The sequence below is a fragment of the Phoca vitulina genome, unplaced genomic scaffold (genome assembly GCF_004348235.1).
Source record: "Phoca vitulina isolate PV1807 unplaced genomic scaffold, GSC_HSeal_1.0 scaffold12, whole genome shotgun sequence".
NCBI lineage: Eukaryota > Metazoa > Chordata > Mammalia > Carnivora > Phocidae > Phoca > Phoca vitulina.
The window spans coordinates 38,478,957-38,506,652 of record NW_022589715.1 but is presented as its reverse complement, the minus strand read 5'-3'; the positions used below and the strand labels follow the sequence as shown (position 1 = coordinate 38,506,652).

Below are 27,696 nucleotides of genomic sequence, written 5' to 3'. Positions count from 1 at the left end.
TGGTTAATGTAAGATCACTACAGAAAGCAGCTTGTCCAGCTGACTTTGTGACAGCTGTATCCTTGTTAAGAAAGAACAGTAGCAGCAAATTTGTTATCTCTAGAAAGTCAACTGCCTTGGATAGGTCTTGAATAGCTGCTCCCAACCACCTCCTTAACTAGAGCCATCTTAAGGGTAAAGGTGTGCCCCTGGCACTTTATCTGGTTCAGGGTCCTAAACAAGTTTTGCTCCAACTACCGATTTCTGGCATTCTTCATTAGGAAACCAGCTGCTGAATAACCCTAGGTACACATCAATGGCCTATATAAATTTTATGGCCCCAATTTGTTGAAGGTACCAACTGAGCTCTTCATTGGGTATGATGCATAAATTCTGGCACCGTTATATTACAACATGGCAAAACATAATAAATAACATTCAATGCTTCCATAGTATTTATATAGTTGTTATTATGTTTTTTTTTAACAAGACTAAGGAATGCTATGCCAAATAAGGTGAGTGTGTAGAACATCTTGTAGCTTCTGCAAAGGCAGAGTTAAATTTTACTTTCAAATTAGTCTTCCAATAAGTTTTAGTATGAGCTTTAAGATGGAACAAACCCCAAGTAGTAAAAATCTTTTAAGAATTACACTTATATTCTGGGTGGATAAAATCATAATAGCCTAGAACAATGCACTAAATGCCGAGTGGATTTTTAATGCTGATGTTTTAAACTTTTCTTTGAGCTAAGATATTTTCCTCAATGCAGTTTATTTGGTTAAAAATAAAAAAATAGCTGTGCTATTTTTAGAATGAAATTCATACTTAATTTGCCTTTGTAGCACTGTTATAAGTGGAAAATAAAACCTGTCCTAATTACTTACAATGAAATTATCTAATTGGACTAACAAAGTTAGGATTCAGAAATGTTTTGAAAGTAAATGATGTGTTTCCCTCCTCTATGAGCAAAGAGAGTGGACTTCATTTGGATTTGCAGAAGTTTCATATTTATATAGGACATCTTTCACTTGGTGCAGATGAAAACTCATTATGTCACTTTCCAGTGATGAAATTCATACTTTTTAATGTGATGTGCAAGGCCCTTCATGATTTGATCCTTGCTTACCATCATGTACTACACACTGAATCATACAGAACACTTGTTCCCTTCTGTCTTTTACTTAGGACCTTAGCAAGTGCTGTTCTCTCTGCATGGAACATTCTCCTTCCATCCTTCCCTTCCCCCAGTTTGTTAAAGGCTAATTCCCACAACTTCCTTAGACTAAAGACTGGTGTCACTTTCTCTAGGAAGTCTTTAAAATGAGACTCAAAATGCCACATTGTAATTAATGTCCACTCCCTCTTAGACTGTGAGCTTTTGAGGGCAGGCATTATAAGCTTTTTTATCTTTGTATTCTCAGCACCTACTGTGCTTTGCACACAATAGTTACTCAACTCAAGGCTTCTTGAATAATCTTACAGTTATATGATATTTAGTGGTCTTGTGCCATCTCCCAAACTGTAATTAACAAAGCAAATGTTAAAATTTTCTTTCCCCATCTTAGTCCCAAATCCAGTATAAAAGAATAAAGTAAATCTAGGCAACTAACACATCATCTCTAGAAGACCCCACTTTTAAGGAGAAGTACAGGTATGACTATTGCCTATGAAGTGTTTTAGAATTGAAACTTAAATAGTATAAACAGAACAGTTGTTTTACCTTTGCAAAATTCTAGCTGTTGGGTAAGTCTTAAACACACAGACAAACACACACACACACACATAGTATCACGACTTAGTGAAGTGAGATCTAAATCCAGTTAAAATTCTTTTGGATTATTTCATAAACTATATATTCTTATGTTTTTAAGTTCTTGCTTTATCAGCTTAGCAGTCCAGCCTTACCCCCACTCCCAAACAGCCCTTCCAAACCTCTCCTCCCCTTTTTGTACTCCATTTAAATTCTCATTTTTAATTAAGGTAACTGTTAACTAGGAAATACATTTCCCCTAGCCATACTGGGAGAACTTTTTGCTCTCCTCTATTTATAACCAGATTATTCCTTGGTTCATGCTTATATGCAAAATGGATGGTAGGGGACTTATTGGGGAGAGTGAGCCTATGGGTAGTTACCTCTTGCCATAATTTCCTGTAATTGCAAAAAACCTTGTTATAATCAGGGCATGACTCTGCTTAGGTTACGTTCATTGCATTTTGCAGCATCACAGCCTTAACCATATTAGAAATAAGAGCAATTGCTGTTAAAGGTCTATGCTCAGATGTAATTTATGGTTAGAAACTTACTCGGTATTCCTTCAGCCATATATTATGACTAATGAACATTCTACAGTTTAATGGATGTGAGCACGAGGCAGAAATGCTGACTGTTCAGAAGATCATATAAGGGCTTGTTTAGCTCCGAATTGGTTATTTCATGGGGCATAGGAGCTGAAACTACACCAAAATATTATTAATTTACTATTTGATGTTTACCTTTATAATACCTATGAATAAATATATTGCTAAACAATATTATAAACCGTTTATCCTACTTAGAGTGGAACTTGTTTAGAATCATCTTTGACTCAGGATTTGACTCATCACTTATTTGCAAAAATAATGAATGTGTCTGTTAGAAATGATTTTAAACAAATTATTATGATCCTGAAAATAGTCCTTGTGGATCAAACTTTTTTTTATGCTTATTAGCATTGTTATTGTATGTACAGTACTTGAAAATTAATGTAACTTTTTTGAGGAACTCACTTTACAAGAAGTCAGATCTGCCCCCATCTCCCATCCCAGTCCTATTAAGATGATTTAACACGTTTAACCATATGTGTATACTTATTTTTCCCTCTCATCCTACAACTGTTTGGAGGTAGCGTTTTCATTATGTCACTGTTTGCTCAAAATCTTTCACAAGTTATGACATTACTAAATCTAAATGGCTTAACCAAGAATTCAGGATTCATACAAACTGTCCTCCAATGACTTATCTTGTTTCCTGTGGTCCCCACAATAGCCCCCCTTTCCCTCACTCCAAACAGCGACAGGATATTGTCACCATTATTCTGCATATAGGGCATCTACCCAGCAAAGCCTGCCTTTTCTCTTCTCAGGATTATTTATATCCAGTTCATCTTTCATGACCCAGATTACATCCACTGCCTCTGGAAAAACCCGTTATGGCCCATGATTGTAGCAAGGAATCCCTCCTCTGCACTCCCACCACTGCTTTTATGATTGACTCCATGGGGACTGAGGCTCTTGACTAAAGTTTTGTTGACTTGAATTGTTAAGCTGAATTATTTGTATCATTTAATTTTTTTAAAATCCGACCTTACCTTACCACTTCAGATAGCCTGAAAAGTCCTTGCAAGAAAGGTGCTATGTCTAGGCATCTAGTACAGTTTGGATACATATTAGCTGAATATATAGATGCATGAATTGATGAATAAATGACTAAAAATTGAACAAATGAATGCATGAATCATGTAGATATCAGAGTATACATGAGAAAATATATCCTAAATTTACATGAACAATTTGGGGTCTGGTGAGAGAAAGGTGGAGTTCTTTAAAGCCAAGGCTCATGATATTTAAATGATCTTTTAATGCTTACAGGGCAAAAAGTAGTGGATCTAGCAAGAATGGCCAGCAATAGGCTTTTTAGTTCCATAATCCCTCATTTGAGTCCTGCACGTTTGGGAATTTAAGATCAGCATGAAGTTATGGTGACAACCTGGCCACACAATGTCCCCCTTTCCTTCTACCCAAGGAGGGATCATGACCTCATTCTCTGGGAAGGGGACTCTCCTCCAAAGCATTCAAGGATCATCTCACTGAAAAATTAAATGAAATGCAAAATGGGGCAGGACAGAACCAATCTTACTCAGAGAGCATGCATGAGTTCTGGCGGGGGGGAAGTCATTGCTGAGTTTTATATTTTTTTCTTTTAAACCTTTGGAAAAAGAGATCAACTCTGGTTTCAGTTTAATTTTTTTTTTCAAAAAAACAAAACAAAAAAAACCTACATGGCCACATCTTCAAATTTGTTCCAGATGGATTTAGTCATAGAATGATTGATTATCCACTCAGTGTGAGCTATGTGGTTAAGCTCAGAAACCTACAACAAACTGGTTTGGAGCTGTGTTTCATGGTAAATGGCAGAAAGGATAATCCTTAAGCTGTCATTTTAGAGTTAGTGATGAGGAAAGAGGAATTTAGTGGGACTACTTATGTCAAGAGAATGTATTAGCAAATGGATGGTTGAATATGAAGAAATTTTATGAGTGTAATACTTTTTTTTTCCTCTCTGGACTTCATGGTAAGGGGAACCAGATCTGACTAGCAGCCCCCTTGAAGGCTTCCCCAGCTCTCACTGCCTGTTCCGTGGGCCAGACCCACCTCCCCAGGATGCTCCAGGCCTGAGGCCAGAGGCTGGCCTCTACCTGGAAGCTGAAGCACCCATTTATCCTAGCCTACTCAACAGGCCCACAGAGGTTTTTATTATTGGTATCAGAGACACCTGGGCAAATCTGGGAACTAATTCTGGGGAGAGTGAACCAAAGAGAAACTGTACTACATTCCACTCAGAGCTGTATCATGTACTTTAAAAGGCAATTTAACAACATTTGGTACCTTTTCATTTTAAGAAAAAAAAACACTTCCTTTGGATATTAATTACTCCTTTTAATAGCTGCATTAGCCTTTTATCTATTCTTTCCATCTGGTTAATTTACAATTTAGCTACTAGAATATTCTTTTAGGAGAGATTGGATGTGGCTGGTGGCTTTCCCTACCTGCCGCCATTTGATTTTATAGGTTCTCCTATACGTTGTTCAATTTTTTGGTTTCCATCTTCACTGATTTTTCTGTTTTTACTCATATATCTTTTCTCTTTTTTCTTTCCCTCTGTTATTGTCTTCTTGTTGAAAAACAAGCCACTATCCTGCCTCCTAATCAACATATCTACTCCTTAGAATCCCAAGAAAATACATGTTGGATTTTATGGCTTCTGAATTTTTAAGTCTTACATAACCTATTTATTGTCATCTTAGGTTATGCTCAGTACATGTCTCTTAGTAGACTTTTGAGGCAAAAGAAAAGATGTAAACAAGTGTAAACATAAAAATGACAGTTCTAGGCACAGGCTTTTGACTAGGCTGAAGGAAGAAAAATGTGACCAAAACAGAACAGAGGTTTCTATGGGAGAGATGGAGAACATTTTCCATGATTCCCTAACAAACACACAAATATCACAGATGTCTAGGATGAAAGTTAACATGGAGAGCAAGAAGAATGCTTATTAAATTTATTTTATGTAACAGGCATGTAGGTATATGCTGATCTGCAAGAATAGAGGTAGTTCTGTTTGCTCATAAAGTTTTTGTTTCATGGATATTGTTTATTTATAGAGTAGATTAAAGGGGTTTTTAATTACAAAGTTTCAGAATCAAAGGATATAGTCATAATTATTTAGGCGTGGTTTTGGAGAGGATTGGTAGCATTTTAGAAGTTCCAAGTCCATGAAGGAGAGAAGGGTACATTCATTCAGAATGAACTGTCAGAAGAGCGAGGTTCTTCTTACAGACAGTACTCTGCCTATTTCAACCACACCCATCAGGCTGTGTATCTGAATGAGTCATCCAGTCTCCTGCACTGCTGGGGAGGTGGGTGCATTTTGCTTTTTAACTCATATTTTGCTTTTTGAAACCATTCAAAATTCTAGATTTTACTCTAAAGGTTTGGTTTGGAATCAATGGAGGGGAATTTTCATTATAGATTGTGGTAGGCATGGCTCCCACATGATTCCAGACTCCTGGCATTCATACCATTGAATGTGGACTGGATCTTGTGACTTGTTTCTAATGAACAGAATATGGCAAAAGTGATGGGTTGTCGCTTTCATGATTATGTCACAAAAGACTGTAACTTCAGTCTTAGTAGCATTCTCTCTCTCTTGCCCCTTCACTTGCTTACTCTGATGAAGTACCATATTGTGAGATGGCCTATGGAGAGGTGTATGTGGCAAGGAGTTGAAGGAGGACGAACTCATGACCAACAGAGGCAGGAAGTAAATCCTGCCAGCAACCACTAGTGAGGGAGCTAGGAAGTGGATCTTACCCAGTGAAGCCTAGAGATGACTTCAGTCTTGTGAAAGACCCAAAGCCAGAGGACCCAGCTGAGCCACATCTCAATTCCTGACCCAGAAAAAATGTGAGATAATAAGGGTTTGTTGTTTTAAGCCGCTAAGTTTTAGGGTAATTTGTTATGTGGCAACAGATAACTAGTGTGTAGACTTCCTTATGGTTTCTATGTGATGTATAATAACGCATACACTCAGGAAAGACTGGTTACTTTGGTTGTAAACCTGGTTTGAGTCTGAGGCTGAAAATATCCCAAAATGTGAAATGAACAGACTTGTAGAACTTAAACAGATTGTTCTTTGCTGAAAGGTACTTAGGAAGGCAGGAAATCTTAATTCAGAATCAAGAAAATAATACAGAGCCTTTAACATTTAGTGTTGGCACCTTTCATATTAAAGCAGTTTATATTAATACATGCAAAAAAGTATATTTACTGTGCACCAAAATAAAAATAACTCCTTTCTCTGCTAGGATTGAAATGGAGTCCTGGGCTATGACATGAACCACAATAATTACCCGTGTCACTGCCTGGGGAAAAGACTGCAGTGATCTAGCTTTAAAGCTTCAGTGATTTGGTCCAGACTTAACAAACAACCATACTAGGTGTGAACTGTTTTGTCAATAAAGCTTCACGTCATTAGAACTGTCTGTTTTTTTGTTTCTGAGTCATTAATGTTATTATAATCACAGAATGCACCTGCATTCTTCCCAGGGCAGATTTTAACTTGTTCTGGTATGTTTCCCTGACAAAATACCATATGAAAGGCAAAGAAGAACTCCTATCAATATCAGCAGTTTAAAGGCCAGGCATGTATCAGTCAAGAGCCATATAGCTACCACACTTGGAAACTTTATAACCTAGGCAAAGTGCACTCTCTTTACCTCTCTCTTAATTTCTCTCTTATTCTTTCACAATTGTTTTGAATAAGAGCTGGGAAGGACAACTTCTTCATTTTAACAGCTGAGAAAACTGAGGCCCAGAGAGGCTAACTGGCTTAATACAGTCAGAATCACTTAGGAGAAGACCCAGATGGGAACTTTTGTCTCTTGCTGAGTTTCCCGGGGGTTTTGCCACTCTTTGCTGCCAAAGACTACTTTCTGGGATCCTCCTGAGCATTCAACCATAAAAACATTACACTATAGGAGATAATTCTATTAATTAGTAAGCAAAGGAAATATCTATGTATTTATTACAGCTGTAGCTGTAACAATGGAATTTACATGGGAGAAACTGAGTACTAACCAGAGGAGAAAAATATCTTTTTAAAAAAACAAATGAACAAATAAAACCTCACCACACGCAAATTATCCAAATTATAACACATTTTGCTAAAGGCAGAAAATAGAGGATGAAGAATCACTAGACATATCAGCTTCTTGGTGGGAAGCACAAACTTTCAACTACTGGAAGACAGGCTCTGTATATATCCACAAAATCTAGGGGCTTTGTAGAAATGTGAAATCTCAGGTCTCATCCCAGGCCTACTGAATAAGAATCTTCATTTTAATAGGATCCCCAGGTAATTCGTTTTGCATTAAAATTTGAGAAGCACTGGTCTATCACATATAATATATAGAAGATTCTAAAAAACATATTAGACAATTGAATTGCAAACTTAAAGACTCCATTAGCCAATTTTATAAAAACAGTAAAACTGATTTATTCAGTGTCACCCTTCCTTTTTTCATCATTTTTTTTGAGGAAAATATCCATTTATATGTATGAACATAAGTGGAAAATTGGTAATTGTAATACCATTTTATGAGATACTTCAGTAGAACCTATTTTCAATTAGTGTAGTCTACACTTGCTCATTGTCCTTAAAGCTCCTATCTTGCTCTCCTTTTTTCTCTCTTTCAGTTCCATTCTACATCTCTTTTTTTCTGACCCTCATTCTTCTTACAGCTGCTCCTGACTCCCAGGGTAAGAGGAGATTCCTGGAAGAGAAGGTTATGGCTCAGCTGTTTGCCCTATCTTGCTTTTTTTTCTCCACAAATGTGTGAATATGGTCCTGGCCTCTACCCTAACAGGTGTTCGCTGAATTTTTTTTTTTTTTTGCTTTTTCCCTAGATGACTGATTTTCATACCGAGTGGTATGTGGTGATGGCAGGTAGTGCTGGGGGGAGAGTGTCACTGTTACTTGAGTCTCTCAGCAGAGGAGCCAGGGAAGTCCCATAATAGGCTTCACCATTTCATCCTAATAATATTTGGTATACATATTTACAATCAGTCAATGAGCAAGCAACACTTAAGTCATGAATTTTCAGCAACTGCAGTTACTCAGTTGTGAACTTTGTGGATAAGAGGTTCACTTAACTGTCACAGCGAAGAGAAATTATTTCTTCTCCTTTAAGGGAAAGTGGTATTTTCTTTCTGCTGAGTAGGAGAATTGACATACCAGTGATGTGTCATTTTTTAGAACAATTTGTAAATGTAGCTCTCCAAATCCAGTGCAAAGACATGGTCTGAAATTGAATCTGCATTGGTTTTTCTTTTCCTAACCTGAGAACTACACTGAGTAACTTGCAGGTAGTTTTACCCTCTTCTCAGGACCTTTATTTGATTTTTTTAAGCTCTTGAGAAAATTCAAAACACTACTCATATTTAATCAAATAATTCATGCAATCTTCCTTGTTGAGGTCTTCCTTATTTTTTCTTGTCACTATAAACTGTTCCCTTAATATGAGACCAGAAACTGTATTTTACCAAGAAAAACCATGTTATGACTCTCTGTAACACTTTTCGTAATGTGTAATTCTGCCTACTCCTGACTTTGATATTATAACCAGATTTTCCAACAATTCTTTAAAACTTTCTATCAGAACCCTAATACTGTGTGTGGCTGGGTTTTTACAAGCCCAAGATCTTCTAATAGAGTGATATTCTGATGGTCTATTTGGGGTATTAACCATCTGTGACAGCTTGGTTTATTGAAAACTATGGCTCTGGCATGCTTACACAATCCATTTTTCCGCTTAAATTGAAAAATCAATGAGAAGATTTTTTAGTTTACTTAGAGTTGAACTCTAATTTACAATGGTTTTGTTATTTAACATTTTTTTTTTTTTGAATGAGCTATTCACCAAATAATCTTTCCTGGTATTTCAGAACTATCATTAGCTGCTTAAATTGCACCATGATTAAGTTTCCTTCTTTCATTTAGCTTCTTTTTTTTTATCATTAGCTTATTTATTTATTTATTTTTCAACCACTAAAGAAGGAAGGTCATGCAATTGAAGTGCAGAACAAAGCCCTGTATCTTTACCAGCTTGTGTGGGAGGATTTTCTTTCCCCCTCTGGCTACCTCCCTGGATTAGGGTACTTTTGATATGCCAGGTCATGAACTATTTTTACAAAAAGGACCCACAGCTTTTACTGGGAAGTTTAATTAATCATGAGTGACTGGAATTTTCTGCCTTGCTTGTTGAGTGGACTTTTATTCTGGGCTACCTCCAGACTATATAATTTACCAAAGTCTGAAGAATGAAAGAGCATGGGGATTTAGCGTCAGGCCCAAATAAGCTATTTTTTAATCCATTCTACGAGGGTCTACCTAAAAAGTTTATTTTGTTAAAAATTCCGTTTATCATTGTAGAATACAGAGGTGGGTCAAGATAGAATCCAAGTAAATCTCTAAGAAGGATTAGTAAAGAAATAACCAGGGTGCTGTAGAAGTGTAAGACAACAGGGCTTTAGAGGTCACCCCCTAAGACTTTTGCTTCTGTTTTGTTGACCCTGTCTCTACTCTACTCCAACTAACAAAATTACTTGTTGATTAAATAATTCAGTAGCTGTCCAAGGTGTCCTATTCTCTTGTGATAGGTAAACACATGAATTTAGAAAGCAGTTTCCAGTGTTGATTTTACAGAAATAATGAGAGAGTAATGAAATCATTTTAGAAACTTTATCAGCTTTGATTGGTTTGATTTGGATACATGTTACTTTCCTACCAAAAATGATGGTTCCTCATACATGTCTGTGCATATGTCTGTATATAGGTATGAACCTGAGTAGGTGTATGTGTGCATACACATGTATGAGCGGGAGTAAATGCAAGCTAGGCAAGAAAGGGGGCGTCAAGCTGGCAGAGGTAGATTTCTGAGGTTTCTTTTAACAACCTCTTTTAGAATGTCCTTTTCTCTTTTAGATGAGGTGTCTTCTCATATCACAAACTGCTCAGGAAAGAGCATGGATAAGGACAGAAAACTGTGTTACATAATAATCTCTCTTCAGGCCTCAAATTATGAAACACAGTGATTAGAAAAAAATTCATTAGTGGGTTTAGTAAAGTTAAATTGATGCCAGATACCTCAATTGCTCCTGTATTTTGGGAGAATAATTAGAGTTGAACTAATTCTCTAAGAAGCCTCTTCAACAATATTTTAAGGGATTCAACAGCAGACTCTGAAAAACAGACATACTGCTCTTCATAATTAATACTGGGTAAAAATTTGGTAATTTTTGGTAAAAAATTACTTTTTACCAAAATACTGAGATATTTAAGTTTTTTTACCAGATAGTAAAAATGTCAACCATGATTTAATGGCATGCTCATTTGTGAATGTATGTATGACAGGAGAACTCTGCTGCAAAATATTTCGCAAGTAAAATCTAACTAATCACCATTGAACAAAAGATCTGATTGTGATAGACCTGGTTTCCAGGGAGGACACTGAATAGAACTCCATGAGTTGTTTCCCATTTTGGATCATGTTCTACACCTCCACTCAAGGGAGCAGGAGTAGATTCCTTACAGCACACATAGCTGTTTAGGGTGCAAAATTTGTTTCATTACAGTTGCTGGAACTTTTGGGGATTTAACTATAAGCACAATGGCAGTTTCAATTCCTTATGATTCTTATTTTAGCTGGACATACATAAAAGCTATACAAACAGCTTTTGCAGATGTCTCTGGTTCCATTCCCTACTTGACACTCTTATTTCATCTACAGTTCAAGTATAAGCTAGTTATTAGCTCCCCAGGGGCCCTCAGTAAGCTGGGTTCTTTCTTCCTGGGCCCCTGGGATCCACGGATTTTCTTCTCACCTCCCAAGCAACTCAGCTCTTCCTACCTTGGGACCAGATCAGAACTGTACTTCTTTAAGTCACCTACACCCACCTAAGTGACCTTCCTGGATTCTACCCTTCAGCATTTGAACAAAGTTGACTTAAAAAGGATAATTTCTGGCTGGTAGTTGAGGAAAATGAACAAGATGGATTGCTCTGATCCTTTCTTCCTTTCTTACTCTTATTTTTGAGAGCTTTATCAAGTGCCTTGAGCTTGTTCACAATATCAGAGGGTTTACATAAATATTTTCCAGCCTTATGATTATGTCACTTCAAATATCATAAATGTTAACATTTCCCCCAAACAACTGTATTTTCATTACTCACCATTAGATTTCTGAGGAATTAAATATTTGATACAAAGAGGCATTCACTAGTTAAATGACTTGTCAGAAAGTAACAACAACAAAAATATCTAGTATTTCCAATTACTAGTTTTGTTCTAGGGATAATAGAAACCTGTTTATTCACCAGTGTTTATTAAAAACCTAACAATCTAGGATATAAAGAATAGACTTTATAGCTCTTTTCAAGCTGCTTAAGCTTAAAATGGGAACAAGGTATCTAAGACCCCAATTATTAATGAGAAATTTGATAACATATAGTTGGAAGGCAGCTATGCTCACCACTATACCACCAACGCTGGCTATAACATATAGTTGGGAAATATACCTTATATCTGTATATTTGGTACTTAATAGCTCATTTACAAGGATGGATTTAGAACTCAGAGTAAACCATAAGCCTGAGCTGATGTTTAAAAGCCATTCATTTATTCAATTAAACACACACACATGCACACAAAAAATGCATTTGCTTAGTGTCTATTCAGTAATAAATAAAACAGGACACCGTTCAGGAAGAAATTTAGACAGAGCTGGAGGAACATATTAGTATTTTGCTAGGGAGAGTTACTGAGGGTGGAACCAGTCATAGATGTTTGCTCTGCAGTGGCTCAGCATTATGTGTACTTTCTGATTAGGTTTTCCTCCACCTCCACCTGTGCCTTTCCTCGTTAGCAATCCTATCAGCAGCACACTGTTTCTGGGGACTCTCCTAGGAAACCATTCTAGGGTAGAAGGAACACAATGCTGATTCTCACCTATTCTGCTTGGCTACACTATGGTTACTTCCTCCACTGTTTGGATTTTAATTTCCTCATGACACCTCTCAACTTCCCCTCATCATTCTCTTCTAAATGGTCCATTCTAGGGGCACCTGGCTGGCTTAGTGGTTAAATGTCTGCCTTCAGCTCAGGTCATGATCCTGGGGTCCTGGGATTGAGCCCTGAGTCAGGCTCCCTGCTCAGTGGGAAGCCTGCTTCTCCCTCTCCCTCTGCCTGCAGCTTCGCCGGCTTGTGCTTGAGCTCTCTCTCTCTCTGTCAAATAAATAAATGAAATCTTTTTTTAAAAAATGGTCCATTCCAAGGAGGAACCAAACTTTTGTTCTTGACCACATTTCTGGGGACGTGTTTTTTTTTTCTGTCCAAATATAGATTTCAGTAAATTGGAAGGATACCTGTATCACACATTGGTGATAGTTTCGGCAGTTCGGTTATGCACTTCTTGTGATGTCCCGTGTGTTACTTTGCTGGACTGTTGTTGGTTTCTTTTATTGCTTTTTGATAACTGAGGGGTCAATGATGCCAAGTTCCCTAAGGACAATGACCACTCCTTCCTTCCACTTTGATTTTATCAAAATGCCTCACAACAGAAGGTAGTTCTCAAACTTGATTTTGTTGAGCACTAACTAAATGCGTTTGTGTTCTGTTTGATCAATTTCACTTGTGGTATTGCTTGGTTACCCTTGACTAGGACAGATGCAAAATTATTTGAAAAGTAGTTCAAGGTTTAAAAATAGATTTTGCCCAAATCTTAAGTTTTTCAGTCTATTTAGTACACATTTACATAACATTGATTCACTGTCTCTCCCTCCTTTGAGTCTGTTGTCCTATGAAATTGACAGCAATAAGCTGTCCATGCTGCTGCTGGTATCTTGCCACTCAGTCTTCCTTTCATGTCATTTCTTCACTTCATCTTTATTAAATGTTTACAAATCAGTTAGGTTCAAGCTACAAGCCTGAAATTGTGGCTAAATACTTGCAATGACAGCTGTGGTTTTCTGCCAATATTTGAATGCAGTTTTCTTGATCAGTTTTGTTTTTTAGTGTGCAATTTACAGTTACCTCCTGGAAAAAGAAGCATGCTAATGGATTTCAGATGTGGCATGAATTACTTATTTGTACATTCGTGCAAAATCAAACATATTTGGGACAAATTTTGTTTACTCTTTGGTTTCAAAGAATAGAATTGTGCCAGTAATTCAGCAAGTGTAAAGGCAATCCTTACAAATGGGGCAACTTGTTGATTTCAAAGAGTGCGGTTTGAGACTTTCTGCTGGAGAAAGAAATAATGAGCCAGTAACCAGTGCACATTCCTGAAGTTACCCAGGCTTGCAATGCTACTGTCATCTGCTTCTTTTTGCTGCTACAGGGAGAGGGAAATTCATTCCACAGATTAAGTGTTAATTCGTGTTAACAAGAATCTTGTCTTTGATGAGCAGTAAATCCTTGATCAAGTTTAAATTGAACAGAAGACACTATGGGAACACTCTTCTAATATCTGATGATATTCACAGACTCTAAATAGAATGAGATGTTAGCTGGGCATCTGGTAGTGGAAGGGTCTCCTATCACTTTGGTAAATGAAAGATGCTTTAAGGCCAAGGTCCTCATTTGTGACTCTGCATGAACTAAACCTCCAGACAGTATTATCTCATCTCACCAGTTTGTGCTGTGAGCATAAGGGGGATGCCTATAGAAGGTATGAGTATCTGTTAGCACCAACCATTACCATAGCCAGAGCAGAACTTAGAGTTTCACCAACTGACAATTTAAGGACTGCTATGGTATTTCACATTTGCAGGTTTATAGAGAGATGCAAGGTCTCGTTTCCTTCTTTAGATGCTTCCTTTTCCTCTAGACTGCACATATCATACCCTACTAACTAGGACTCATGACTGCTCATGTTTAAGAATCAGAGTACTGGTGACTGATGACAATAAGAAAGGTGAGAGAAGTAAAATAGAATATTCTATCCTAGAAACAGAATATATATATTTTTGATGGTTCCTTTTTCCTACTTCACATTTTCCATGTAAAGTATTATGACCTTACCCTCTGATTTTTGTAGCTGAATGCAATTTTCTGATGTTAAGGTTAAGTTGGGTCATTGCTTCTCAAACTTGAACACCCATCAAAATCATAGGATTGTTAAAACATAGATTGTTGGGTGTCATCCCCAGAGTTTCTGATTCAGTAGGTCTGACGGGACCCGGAATTAGCATTTCTAATAAATTACTGGATAATGCTAATGCTTCTAGTCTAGGGACCACACTCTATGACATCATAGAGTTACGTGGTTATACAGCATAGTCTTTTGTTGCAGAAGTGTGATCATACTGACCTCTTTCATCCTTTCACCTCAAATAGGTGCCATTCAATTTTTATGAAGCAATTTTAAGGACACTTCTTGAGTGTGCATGAATCAGATACATATACATACTGTTCACAAATGTATATTAGAAATAAGTCTTTTTTTTTAAAGATTTATTTATTTATTTGAGAGAGAACGAGACAGCACTTGTGCGTGAGGAAGGGGGAGGAGCTGAGGGAGAGGGAGAAAATCTCAAGCAGATTCCCCACTGAGCTCAGAGCCTGAAGTGGGGCTTGATCTCCTGACCCTGAGATCATGACCTGAGCTGAAACCAAGAGTCCCCGACTGAGCCACCCAAGCGCCTGTATTAGAAATGTCTTAACTAGGCATTCAGTGACTATAGTATTTGGGAAAGTAAATTACGAAACTGTGCTAGATTTTTCAGGAGAAAATCAATTACTTCTATTGCACTGCATCAGCTTATTTAAAAAGTAATTAAGTTATCCCTATAAACTGGACCCCCATTTATTTACATGACTTTAGAGAATTTTTAGATACTCAAAGGCAATTAACAACTAAAAACAATGAAAAGCAGTAAGCAGGCTAAATACCCATTTTCCTTTCTGCTTGAAGTATTCATTTCTGTTAATATCATAATTTACTCAATTATAGTCTTCCTTTTGCAAAATATCTATTTTCTAAGATCAGAGTTCTTCACTGGGTTGTATAATTATACATAACAAAAATTAGGCATTTCCTCACAAAACTAACCAAAGCAATGAGAAACCCTAATGACATTAGTGAGGATCAAAAAAAAAAAAAAAAAAAAAAAAGGGTAGTGTTTGAAAGCTCTTTTGTTATGACAATGCCAGGTATGTTAAGCCACTTGATTAAACTATAATTTATAAATCCTCTTTTGGATATGAGATCATTTAAATTTCAAATGAAAGAAGTCAAAGAAAGACGTCCCTAGCATCTGAGAATCTGTACATGTTAGTTCAAGTTTCTCTTTTTAAAAGTAGATGTATAGATAATAACTTCTTTCCTTTTCAAAATAGTATTTTAGTTATCCTTATGTTTATAAAGAAATGTGCAAAAGATAATAGGTGATACCCAACAGCGTAGAGCTTTTTAAACCCTGAACATAATTTTTTTTGTTCCTTTAGGCTGTATAAAAAGGCAATTTTTTTTCTTTAGCTTTTTTAGTTGCTCCTGAATCACAGACAATAGTGATAAAAATGAAATCATTTAAAATACAGCTAATTTTTAAAAAAAATTTGACAAACAAATGGACTCACGGTCTTGTTAATAAGACCCCTGCTGTCTTTTATGTAAAAATCACCATCACACACATAGTATATGATTTCAGGTTTCAGTTTCTCTAAAGTGAAGTGAAAAAAAGACTCCTGTGAAGCAAGCCAAATGTAGAATTAGAATTATAATTTCTCCTTAATTTTGTTAAGGTTTCTTGCTTTAAAACTAATTCAACAGCAATTTTAAACAATTCACCTTCATCAGGTTTTCCAAATTTAATTTCATAATAGCAACTCCCTTCCTTTAAAAATTCATATTTCATTATTGTACTGGATATCTAATTAAAGTTATAATTACAATAAAAAAACCTTTATAGTTGAAGCATGATATTTAATTTGGCTGTGTGGTACATTTTTTCCCAGCAGAAATGTGGAAAAATGAACTATCTATGTTATGACATGTATCTAAGTATGTAGGTGCTAATGTCTAGGTATTCTGTACATGCAAAGTCTAGAACAATGTGGAAACCAGCTTATTGACAAACTGGCAAGTGGGATCCTGACAACGGCAAAGAAAGGCTATGTCCAGGTACTTAAAAATCAGTGAAGATTCGTTTTTGAAAGTTCAAAACAAATTAAAAGAACAAATTTCACTGGACAAACAATGCCCTAACCTGAAAAAATGGCTTTAACGTTGAGACTTTCTCACTCTTGGCTGTGAGGTGCAAGAGATTCCATTATTGGGGGTGTGCTAGGGTGATCAACCAACCCATTTGCTCAGGACTGAGGCATTTCTGGGAATGCGGGGCTTTCAGTTTTCGAACCAGGATAGTCTTGGGTAAACAGAGACAGTTGGAAACCCTAGTTTGTGTTTTCACATCTCTCAGTTATACCTTATATAATACAAGCCAGGTACTGCACTTGGCTTGGCTCCATAATCATCTTCATTAGGCATTTGTATCAAGTTGATTTTTTCATGTTGCAGTTTCTTTGGCAAGTTAGTAATGATACCTGTAAATCCTGACTGGTTTTAGTAATGGCTTAATTATCAGCTATACAAAATACTTTATGTTTAATTTTTTTGTAAGTTCAATTAAGTAAACAAATTTCTTCAAATTGGGCAATTGATGCTTTTTCTTCTTACTTGCCAGTTCCCAAATGATTTTTTTTCTACAAGAATGAGGTTTTTAGAAAGTTATATATGATTTTAAAAAATCCTTTCTTAACTTGAACTAGTGATTTTGAAATCCATTGCCTTTGAGGAAGATACACAGAGACTATGCAATAAAGTTGTAGAAAAATAAAGTGATCCATTAATGGGTTATAATATATTTCCCATTCACTCACCTCCCTTTTGGAGCAGATGAATATCTGTTGTCTTTTACATAGATGATAGCTCATAGAGAAATGATTTCTAAACCTTTATTTATACATGACTCCAGGTATGGGACAATAAAATGATATTCATGTAATTTTTATAGCTGCCAAGGATGGCGCCTGTCATTTGAAATTCTCAGTGCAAATTGCTCCCCTAGTATCAGCCATGGTTGGCAAAAATTGTCTGAAAAAACTTCCTCAGTGTGAATTGATATTTGGATGTAATGTTGCTTTTTAAACTTCTTCCTTTTGAACAAAATTGAAAAATTCTGGACAAATACATGAAAAGGAGTAAAAAAAAAAAATCATGTTTTCACTGAATGTTAAAACACAGACAGTTGGTTAAAAGTATATTTATAAAATAGGGGTGCCTGGGTGGCTCATTCAGTCAAGCATCTGACTCTTGATTTTGGCTCAGGTTGTGATCTCAGGGTTGTGATATCGAGCCCTGAGTGGGGCTCCATGCTCAGGGGGAGTTTGCTTGATTCTCTTTCTGCCCTCCCCCACCCCTGCTCTCTTTATCTCGCTCTCTAAAAATAAATAAATAAAATCTTTAAAAATATATTTATAAAATAGAATACACTTAAAATATCTACTGGTATTTAAATTATTAGGCGCCATCTGTAACTGGTAATAGTGTGTTCAAAGGTACAATTGACTTTAACAATGAAGCACAGTACAGATTTCAGCCATTACATAAAAAATGTCCTCAGCTTTAGGTTATGTAATGATAAACTGTACCTGTTGAAAAATATATGTGGAAGAAAGAAATAATTTTAATACAGATATGACTCATCTGCAGGCATTCATTTATTCTGATCCAGCAACCATGGTAAATGTGTTTGGATTACTGGGCATAGTATGAAACATTTAAAAGGGAGTGGAGATCTCTTTTAAAACAGAAGGCTCTTCAAACTCCACAATGATGTCAGAAATATAAGTCCTTGGAGCACATTATTGTTTTAAGCAGAGGTCCCCGCACTTTCACATTGGTTATAAAACATTATTTTGTGCTGCTGGCCTGGAATGAGAATGTCATGCATCTGCAGGCAATTAGAAGAAGCTGGACTGCATGTTTGATTAGCTCAATAATAAACGGGCACAAGTGTGACTCCACTTATGTTAGTCAGATTCCCTAGACAGATTATCCTGTTGTTATCATATGAAATAACCCCCTTTTATCAACAATTAAGTAAATCCACATTTATGGGCACTTTGCAAAATTGTGAGGTGGGAAGAAATCCAACTTAAGCCTTAAGTCATCCAAAAAACTTTTAACCCTGTTTTCAATGATACAGACCCCAATCCCAAGTTTTAGAAATTGGTTGAATTATGTAGAACAGTTGGGTTAGAAATACCCTGTGTGCACACAATCAGTTAAGTATGTTTCTAGCATCTATCGTAAGCAAGGCATTTAATAGTTTTAGCTTATAACTAAAGAAAAAAGTTCTCACGGAAGAATTACAAATGTTTTAATCTGTGAAAAGTAATTTTGTAAGGTAGTTTTAAATATTTTTAAGAAAAATTAAATAGGATTTCATTTTTATTATTCACATTTTATTATACAGTTTCTACTATAACCAATGAATGTTGTAAGTCTTGAATAGCTCTATCCTAGAACTTCTTCATTCAGTTCTAGGCATTGTTCTTGAATTCAACCACAATCATCAATGATAGACTATAAGCCACTTTGGGAAATGACCCATTCATTTATCTGTTTTTTTTTCTCCTAAGTACCATTAAAATATACATCTGAAGCATGAAAAATAATTCAGTATATAAAAGTCAATACTTAAAAAAATTTCAGCATAACTTTCCAGTTTCAGGAAAAACACCACCAAACCTTCCAATCCAACTATATATTTAAATAACACAATTAAAAGTTGCTATCTTAAATAAACTCAAGATACTTTTTATCAATATTCACTCACATATACATAAAGTAACCTCATGAGCCTATCTCTTTGACATAATCCTTAAATTAAATATCGGAATATCAAGCAGATGCTGAAGCATTCATCATCATTATTGGAATTCTGACTCATGACAGTAACACGAAACAGATGCTAATATGATGCGCCCTCTGAAAAGTGACACCATCACGGCATGGGTTAGCTCTTGATGTGGGGTACTTAAAAATTTGAACACAAAATATAAAATAATAAAAGTCAGGGCATGATGGGTGTCCTTCATATATAAGCCATTTGAAATCTATCTCATACAGAAGATAAAACTCAAAACCGGCACATAAAGGGCAGCATCTCAGGGCAACAGAAGATGCTTCTTTCACTTAATGCGGCAGTTAGGTGATCCTGATTGAACCCCTCAGTGTTGAGGGAGGCAGATGCTGTCGTCCTCACTCATGAGCAAGTAGAAGGTTAGAAACTCCTGGACCCTTTCCATTGGCCAATGTGTACCAGGCACCTGTGGTGTAATATGGGATCTACTCTGTCAGCCCCTGGCAGTGCAAAAGGAGTCTGGGGCTCCTATGGCCCAGCTCAGTAATGAGCTCCACACCAGGCAGATCTGAAAGGGTTTGCTAAGTAGGAAAATGGAAACAAAATCTCTTAGCACAGTCCAGTTAGCTAATATCCTACACATCTTCAAAGCCCAAGATTCTTATCATTTTGCTAGCATGAGTCTACAGCTGTTTCTAGAATACACAATGATGTGTACTCCTTGTGAAAATAAACAGAAAAACCCAAGCAGATGGTGCCATGGTGCAAGTGATATAAGCAAAACGTACTCAGATGAGAACTTAAAAAGATATAAATGTGAGTGGGGGAGATGCCCCCAAAGGTAACGAGAAACAGAAGTCCCATTTCTTTATTCCTCAGTGAGAAAAATAAATTAGTGGCAAGTTCAATGAAAAGAAAGCTTGAGAACCCAAACGAGGACATTTAGGGAGTAGCTTGACAGTACAATTTCAAAGTCCAAATGAATAATCTGGCTGTTCCTTCTGAGAGCTGTGACCCTGGCTCTACCTGCCTGGGTTTGAAAGCGAGTTCTACTCTCAGCACCTGTGTGAACCCTGGTTCCCAAACTTGGCTGCACCCTGGAACCACGTGGGGAGCTTTAAAAAATATGGATGCCCAGAACCACCCCCGCTCCCAGACTTACTTAATTGGGCTGGGGTGTGGCTTGGATATGGAGAAGTTTTAAAAGCTCCCAAGTGACTGTAGGTAGGTGCCACTACGATTGAGAACCACTGTGCCGCAGCTTCCTCATTTGCAAAATGAGGACCATACAGGCAGCAACCCCCTTTTAGGATTTTTGCCATGATTAAATGATAATTCAGGCAAAGCCCTCAGCCCAGTGTATGGCGTGTGGGAAGCTCTCGGTAAACGTGAGCTGTTACCATCATCACCACGAGGTGCACTTGGACAAGAACATTCTCGTTAGCATAGTAAGTCATGCTTACCTTGGCACACGTTATGCTCACTCTGTTCGTAGCCTGTTGCACACTGGATCCGGTGAGAAGGGTTGGCAGGGATGCGCTGAGCGTCCGCTGGGTTCCGCCGGATGACAAAGTTATTTCGGCCAGTCTGAACTTCCGGGCCTGCCACCGCAGCTGCACTGGCAACGAAGCCGCCCCCGGGCATCACTCCACTGGCTGCCATGCCGGTGGCCGCCACGCCCCCAGCGCCTGTCCCCGACGTGGCAGCTGCATTGGCCGCTGCACCCACGCCTTCCGCGGCGGGTGTTTCTTGCTGAGGTTGTTCATTATTGACAATAATCTGGGCTGTTTTAGGAAGGCAGAGGTATCCTCCATAGTGGTTGACACATTTCATTCCACCTTTGCAAGCGTCTGGAACAATGTCACATTCATCAATATCTGCGGTCAACAATAAAATAAATCAGGGATCTTAGAGGGAACTCTGAACATGTAAATATATGCTCATGCCTTTTTGATAGATACAAACAGGACAGCAAGAGTGACATGAGATGGAGACAGAAAGCTATGTTCAGAAGGGAAGTCTTTGAAGTTGGCTCACCTTTGCACTGCTGTCTTACAGGATCCCACTCATATCCATCTGTGCATTGCTGTGAAGAAAACATCAAAGATGGGACCAGGAGACAGTTAATTGGTGTATTCACTTCCTAAGAAGTCACTCTAAAAGCTTCATTCCTATGGCAACAATCCTTGCTCTAGAGTCCTAGATAGATGATGAGATGGGTAGTTTAACATTCCCTAGATTTTCTCCTTCCTTCCTTCCTTCCTTCCTTCCTTCCTTCCTTCCTTCCTTCCTTCCTTCCTTCCTTCCTTCCTCCCTCCCTCCCTCCTTCCCTCCCTCCCTCCCTCCTTCCCTCCCTCCCTCCCTCCCTCCTTCCTACAAATCTGTGCATTGGACCACTTCAGGGCTCCCTTCTCAATCACCAGCTGCCTCAACTCTTTTTTTTTTTTTTTTTTAAAGATTTTATTTATTTATTTGAGAGAGAGAGTGAGAGAGAGAAAGAGCACAAGAGGGGGGAGCGGGAGAGGGAGAAGCAGACTCCCTGCTGAGCAGGGAGCCCGATGCGGGACTCGATCCTGGGACTCCAGGATCATGACCTGAGCCGAAGGCAGTCGCTTAACCAACTGAGCCACCCAGGCGCCCTGCTTCAACTCTTGTGTTGTATTTGGTACAGTTGCACATCACCATCTCGGAATTCTTTTCTCTGTCTCAATACTGATCTTCTCTAATCTCTCTGAATGACCGTTTTTGCTTTATTTGCCCTTCTTCCACATTATAAATTTTACCACCACCACCACCAACAACAACAAAAACAAGTTCCTTTTCTCAGCCCTTGACTCTTCCCCTCCTCTCTCAATTCTCTTAGAGCATTCCAGCACCTGCCTTTCCTTATTCCTGTTCAGCTGAGTCCCAAGCCTCCCACTCACACCCTGGCCTGCCTCCTAGCTTTAACTCCTACCAGTCCTCTCTAGTTCACTCACTAAATAAACCATCTACTGAGTACCTTCTCCTATTGGGCACCATTCTAGTCCCTGGGCATGCAAAAGGTCATGAAGACCTTGTCCTTGTCCTCAAGTGGCTCACAGATCAGAAGAGGAGACAGACAGGTAGACAAGTTGGAGCAAGATGTCAGGTGCTGTGACACAAGCATGTATGTGCAAAGAGTGATGGACTCTGTCCAGGGCTGTGTGTGGGCATGACAGGGTGGAAGAGAAGGCTTTATGGGGGAGGCTACAAGTGAATTGGGCCTTAGAGGCTCTTTCCAGGGGAATGTGGGAATTCTAGGATGAGGGACCACGTGAGCAAAGGTGCAACATTGTTAAAGAGAGAAGGAGCTGGAAGTAGTCTGAGTGGGGGGGATGCAGTTAGAGGGACAGGCAGGAACCAATTCCTACCTTGAATGTCAGTGTATCTCAAGCTTTATGATCAAGCCTAAGAGTCACCCAGGGTGCTTGTTAAAATGCTGACCCAAAGGATCAGATTCTGTAGGTCTGGGTAGGAGGCTTGGAATCTGAATTCCTAACAAGCATCCCAGGTGATTCTGACACAGGTTGCCTATAAGCTACTTCTTGAGAAATGCCACTATATGTGATAAGAGGCCCCTGAAGAATTTTATTTATTTATTTTTTTCCCTGAAGCATTTTTAAGCTCAGGAAAATATGTGACCAGATGCAGATTTGAGGAAGATGCTTCAGGAAAGATTGAGCAAAAGTAGAGTGAACAAACAAATACACTTGAATTTTTTTAATAGAGCTGAGAGTTGCTTATGCACACAACAGATGCTTGGCAAGTAAATAGCTGAATGGAGACAGAGAGCTCAGTTTAAATATTTTAGCGATATCTGAAACTTCACAGGGTGAAAACTAAACTCACTTTATCTCCTAAGCTAATTCTTTCTAGTTTCTCCAACCTGTCCAAGGCACCACCACCTTTCTTAGGACCTCGGATTATAACTGTAACATCCACACTGACTTTTCCACTTATTTTCTTTCAAGCTCTCCTGACTTCGTGTCCATTTCTGTATCTACCACATTGGTATAAGCTTTCCTGACTTCATGAATAGGCAAGGCTGTTTGGCTGTCCTCCATATCACTGTGTGCTCCACACAGCCTCCATGACAATCCCTCTCGCTCTCTTGATTATGTTACTCCTACATTTAAGAGCTCACACTGACTTGCAGACCTCTCAACTCCCACTTCTGCCATCTCCAGGTTCCCCCCACTACCCAGCACCAGCCCATCTAAGCTTGTCATCTCCTCAACTTGTCTTGGTTGTTTTTACCTCTAGACTTTGATCATGTCACTTTCTCTGATTCAGGTGCCTCTTCAGCCTTTCTAGATTAATCTGACATCATTACTTCTTTCAAGATTCAGCACAGAACTCGACCTCTTCCAATATGCCAGTACTGACATTCCTTCCTTGCTTTTCTATATCTTTAGCAACTTGTATAATCAGCATAATTATAATATTTGTACTTGCTTATGAACTTTGTAGTTCTCAACAGTATTTTCCCTGAGTAAATTCCCTGAGGTGAAGGTCTGAATTTTCTTAGTAAACAAATAACCTTGAATTCTTTTGCTGGTGGTAAGAACAGCTTATGCACATGGTAGCTACTTGGCAAATAAATGGCTGAATGGACCCTAACTTTAAAATGGAAGGGGTAGGGGCGCCTGGGTGGCTCAGTCGTTAAGAGTCTGCCTTCAGCTTAGGTCATGATCCCAGGGTCCTGGGATCGAGCCCCACATCCTGGGATCCCTGCTCAGCGGGAAACATGCTTCTCCCTCTCTCATTCCCCTTGCTTGTGTTCCTTCTCTTGCTGTGTCTCTCTCTGTCAAATAAATAAATAAAATCTTTAAAAAAAATAAAATGGAAGGGGTATATGAGGCTGTCTTGTGAATATGAGCTCAACCTTCCAAAAAGTATCTTTCAAGCCAGGCACAATGACAGTTCACTGAATAATCTGTATGCTAACTAGAGAAGACATGCAGATTGTTTTGGGTATTTAGTTCCAGTACATTTAATATGGATCTACTATTAAACAAGCCTAGACTGAGTTTAGCTTCACCACTTGCTGGCTGTGTGGCCTTCAGCAAGTTAGATACTCTCTCTGATCTTCAGTTCTACTATTGGTGAAAGGAAGATGATACCACTTACCTCAACCTTTGCTGTGAAAATGAAAGGAGATAGTGTCCCCACAATGGGGTACTCACAAAGTAGTTACATCTTATTCTTTAACCATGAATTATTAGGCATAAACAGTTCAAGAGAGAATAGGCCTCATTTTAGAACAAAAAGGATGTCATATCTGGAAAATCTGCTATAATAATAATGATCCCTAGTTAGTGGTTTAAAACTCTAGTGTTTAATCCACAGGGATCTTTCTCTGCTAAAGATGAATGTGATTTAGTTGATGAACCAAAGAGAAGGGGGTATAAACAAGCAATTGTAAAAGCAATAAAATATTTTATTGGATGACTATAAAAATGGGTAGTTAATTTAACTTTAGCTCCCTAAGAAGGTAGTAAGTTTAGCCTGAACAACAAAACATTCTCATTTGAAGATAAACAACACATGTATTCATTTCTCGTGCTTTATTTATCTTCAGCAGAGGAAGCAACTACATTTATCATTAATTTAACAAAATATTTATGTGAAACCCTATTTGATTTATAGTTGATCTGAACAACAACAAGGAACATTTTCCAGATGAATACTAACATTCTGGGGATAATAGGATACCAAAAAGTGAGATAATGTTTATTATCAGTAATTGACATTAGCTCACTTTTAGGAGTTTTATTTTCAAAAATTTTTCACATTCTTTTGAGTAGGATTACTTCATTTTAAATTGGGAGCAAGTAGAAAAATATGTTTTTCATATTGTGATCCAGGACAAATGTCACTTGCCTCATGACACCGGTTAAAGACTAGAAAACACAAAACAAAATCAAACAAATAAAAAAAGAAAACAGAAAACGAGGTGCAAACAAACTCACTGGAAGTGAAGTAAGTACTGCCCTCTGTTCTCACCATATCCATTCCTGATAGTGGGATGGGTCAGATGATGTTTTCAATATTTTATTATACGTTGGTTATGTCCATGCAATCAACTAATTAATCAGATATTACTTGGAAATAATCAGATGCAATTAATTAGAAAATGCAAAATCAAATTTCACACAGTGCATTTTAGGACCACTTTAGCCAATACTGCATCCTGGTAGCACAAATATTCTACCTGAAGGGCATTTATATGAATTATCAGTTATACTATAAATGAATATATAGCCTTTATAAATTCAATAAAGGCCACTTCATGAGAACATAAGTCACATATACAAATGATGTATGTGCTTTTGTGATGTTTGATCTTATTTGACTTGTTTTACTCTGCAAATTTTGGTTTTAGCTGCATGTATATAGGAATCCAGGCTTTCCAATTCCTTACCCTCATTAATGTATTGGATGTGTTGGAAACATGGAGCTTACTTTGGTTTTTGTTTTAAAGGGGTCTCCTTTTTCGGTCTTGCAAAAATCATTACATTTTGGTCCCTATCTCAACTGGTGATCTAAATGAACTTTTGGAGAGACGACGGGCAATTTAAACAAATCTTAAATGTGAACCGTACTAAAGCGTTGTTTAATTTATTACCCTCCACAGCCTACAGCCCACATACACTGGCAGGAGTGGATAAAGTCTCCCTTGTGTCACAGAATCCCGCTGAACGCACTTATCTCAAATTCCATCACCCCTTACCGTGTACGTGATGGTTTCTTCGGTGTCCTGTGACTCGACCAGCGCCAGAGTCAGCATAGTTAGGAAAAGGGCTTTCAACATCGTGAATCTCAAAGAAAACACAGGACAAACTGATGCTTAGTAATTGCTGCGGGGGGCAGGGCAATAACAAAACTTTAGCTGTGCCGTAATAAGCAAGGAAGGGCAGGAGGGAGAGGCTGAGGTTCCATCATACCCAATTTCCAATCTACTTTCTCATTCCCCCTCCTCCTCCTCAACCTACCCTGGGCCAAACGAGGCACCAAAGACTGTAAAAGGGCTGCAGAATTACATTTCACTTTACTCCATCCAGCTGCGCTGAACATATACAAAGGATATTCAGCCAGCATTTTATACTGCACCTACACAACAGGCTCCAGAAAAGGGGTGGAAGGGAAAGAATAGAGGGTGATTAATTTCAAAGGAGATGGTGCATTTGTGTGTATGTGTGTGTGTGTGTGTGTATGAGAGAGAGAAACAGACATACAGACACACACACACACACACACACACACACACACATAGAGGGGAGGTGGGGTTTAGCAAATCTCATATTCCTTGAACATTAAGGCTTTCCCTATATGCTCACCTCCAGCTAGTGAAGTTCCTCGCACAGCTCAGCAGAAATACCTGTGAATTAATATGAATTACCTTGGCCTCAAACTTTTTTTTTTTTTAACAAAACACCAAAACAAAACTCAAAGAGCAATCTCCTCCCCTAGTAGAATACCTGCCCTTCAGAGTTCCATCTCATATCCCCCAGAACAAACCCTCAAAGTGGCATTTCCATGCCGTTCTCTGCGCGCAGTTTTGTGTGAAAGCCCCAGGTTGTATGGAGGAGCAACCCAAAGCGTCTGATTTTCTGTGCCTTATCAGTCCCTTAGTACCCGACACGCTACCTCGAGGATCGGGCTGCCTGGAGCCAGAACCCGGGGACCACACCGCAGCCCGAGGTACTAGTTTCCAGGCGGCCGGCCTGGCTCCCCCGGGGAGGTGAGGTTCCCTTTTTTAAGTTAACAGGCTGCAGCCTCGGGAGCTGCTCTGCGCTCCCGCTTTTAGCCAGCTCCTGTGGAATCCAGTTGCGGCTTAAGTCTCGTACATTAGCCCCCTGAAACTTTGAAAACTTCGTTTAAGGGCAAAGCCCAGTCGGCTGATTGTCGGCGCGCACACACTTGCCCATCCAAACAGATGTCACCCTGGTACGCGCACATGCTGACAGATCGCATTCCGAGACCGCACACCTCCACCTCCCTCTCTGCCTGAGAGATCCTGCACAGTCTGGGGCAGTTCTCGGGTACCCTGCACCCCTGAGGTTACCCCACTTACTTCCCTGCGCGCGGCCCGGCGGGCACTGGGCGCGCCAGGGGCTCCTACCTGCGCGGCCGCGCTGCTCTCCGGGCCTGGGCAGCAAGGGGAGAGTGCAGGGGAGGGCAGCCCGGTGGGTCTGAACTGGCGAGGTCTGGCAGCGGCCGCGGCGGCAGGAGGAGGAGGAGGAGAAAGGGAGGGAAAGGGGGAGGGCGAAGGGGGGGCGGAGGAGAAAGCTGAGGGAGGCGCAAAGGCTGAGCCGGGAGCTGCAGGCCGGGCGGGAGAGCGTTCTGCGCAGCGGAGTCTGCGCCCCCTCCTCCGAGGGCCCTCGCTGCCGCGGCGCCTGCCCTCCTCTGCCAGCCCTTCACCCCAGTTCCCAGACACGCCGGAACCCCAGG

The 27,696-nt window shown here is 38.9% G+C and overlaps 1 protein-coding gene across 2 annotated transcripts in view; it reads right to left on the bottom strand.

Moving 5' to 3' along the window:
• EFEMP1 (EGF containing fibulin extracellular matrix protein 1) overlaps positions 1–27,476 on the bottom strand; it is a 59,880-nt gene extending 32,404 nt beyond the window's left edge. The window contains exons 1-5 of one of the 2 annotated variants that reach the window (XM_032410952.1): positions 27,368–27,476; positions 26,583–26,623; positions 25,976–26,063; positions 21,259–21,307; positions 20,685–21,098 (exon numbers count right to left, since the gene is read on the bottom strand). In XM_032410952.1, coding sequence (XP_032266843.1) covers positions 20,685–21,098; positions 21,259–21,307; positions 25,976–26,056 — 544 coding nt within the window. In that variant the 5' untranslated portion in view covers positions 26,057–26,063; positions 26,583–26,623; positions 27,368–27,476. The remainder of the gene's footprint in view (positions 1–20,684; positions 21,099–21,258; positions 21,308–25,975; positions 26,064–26,582; positions 26,624–27,367) is intronic. The other variant, XM_032410954.1, reaches the window with a different exon arrangement.
• Between the last annotated feature and the right edge of the window lie 220 nt (positions 27,477–27,696).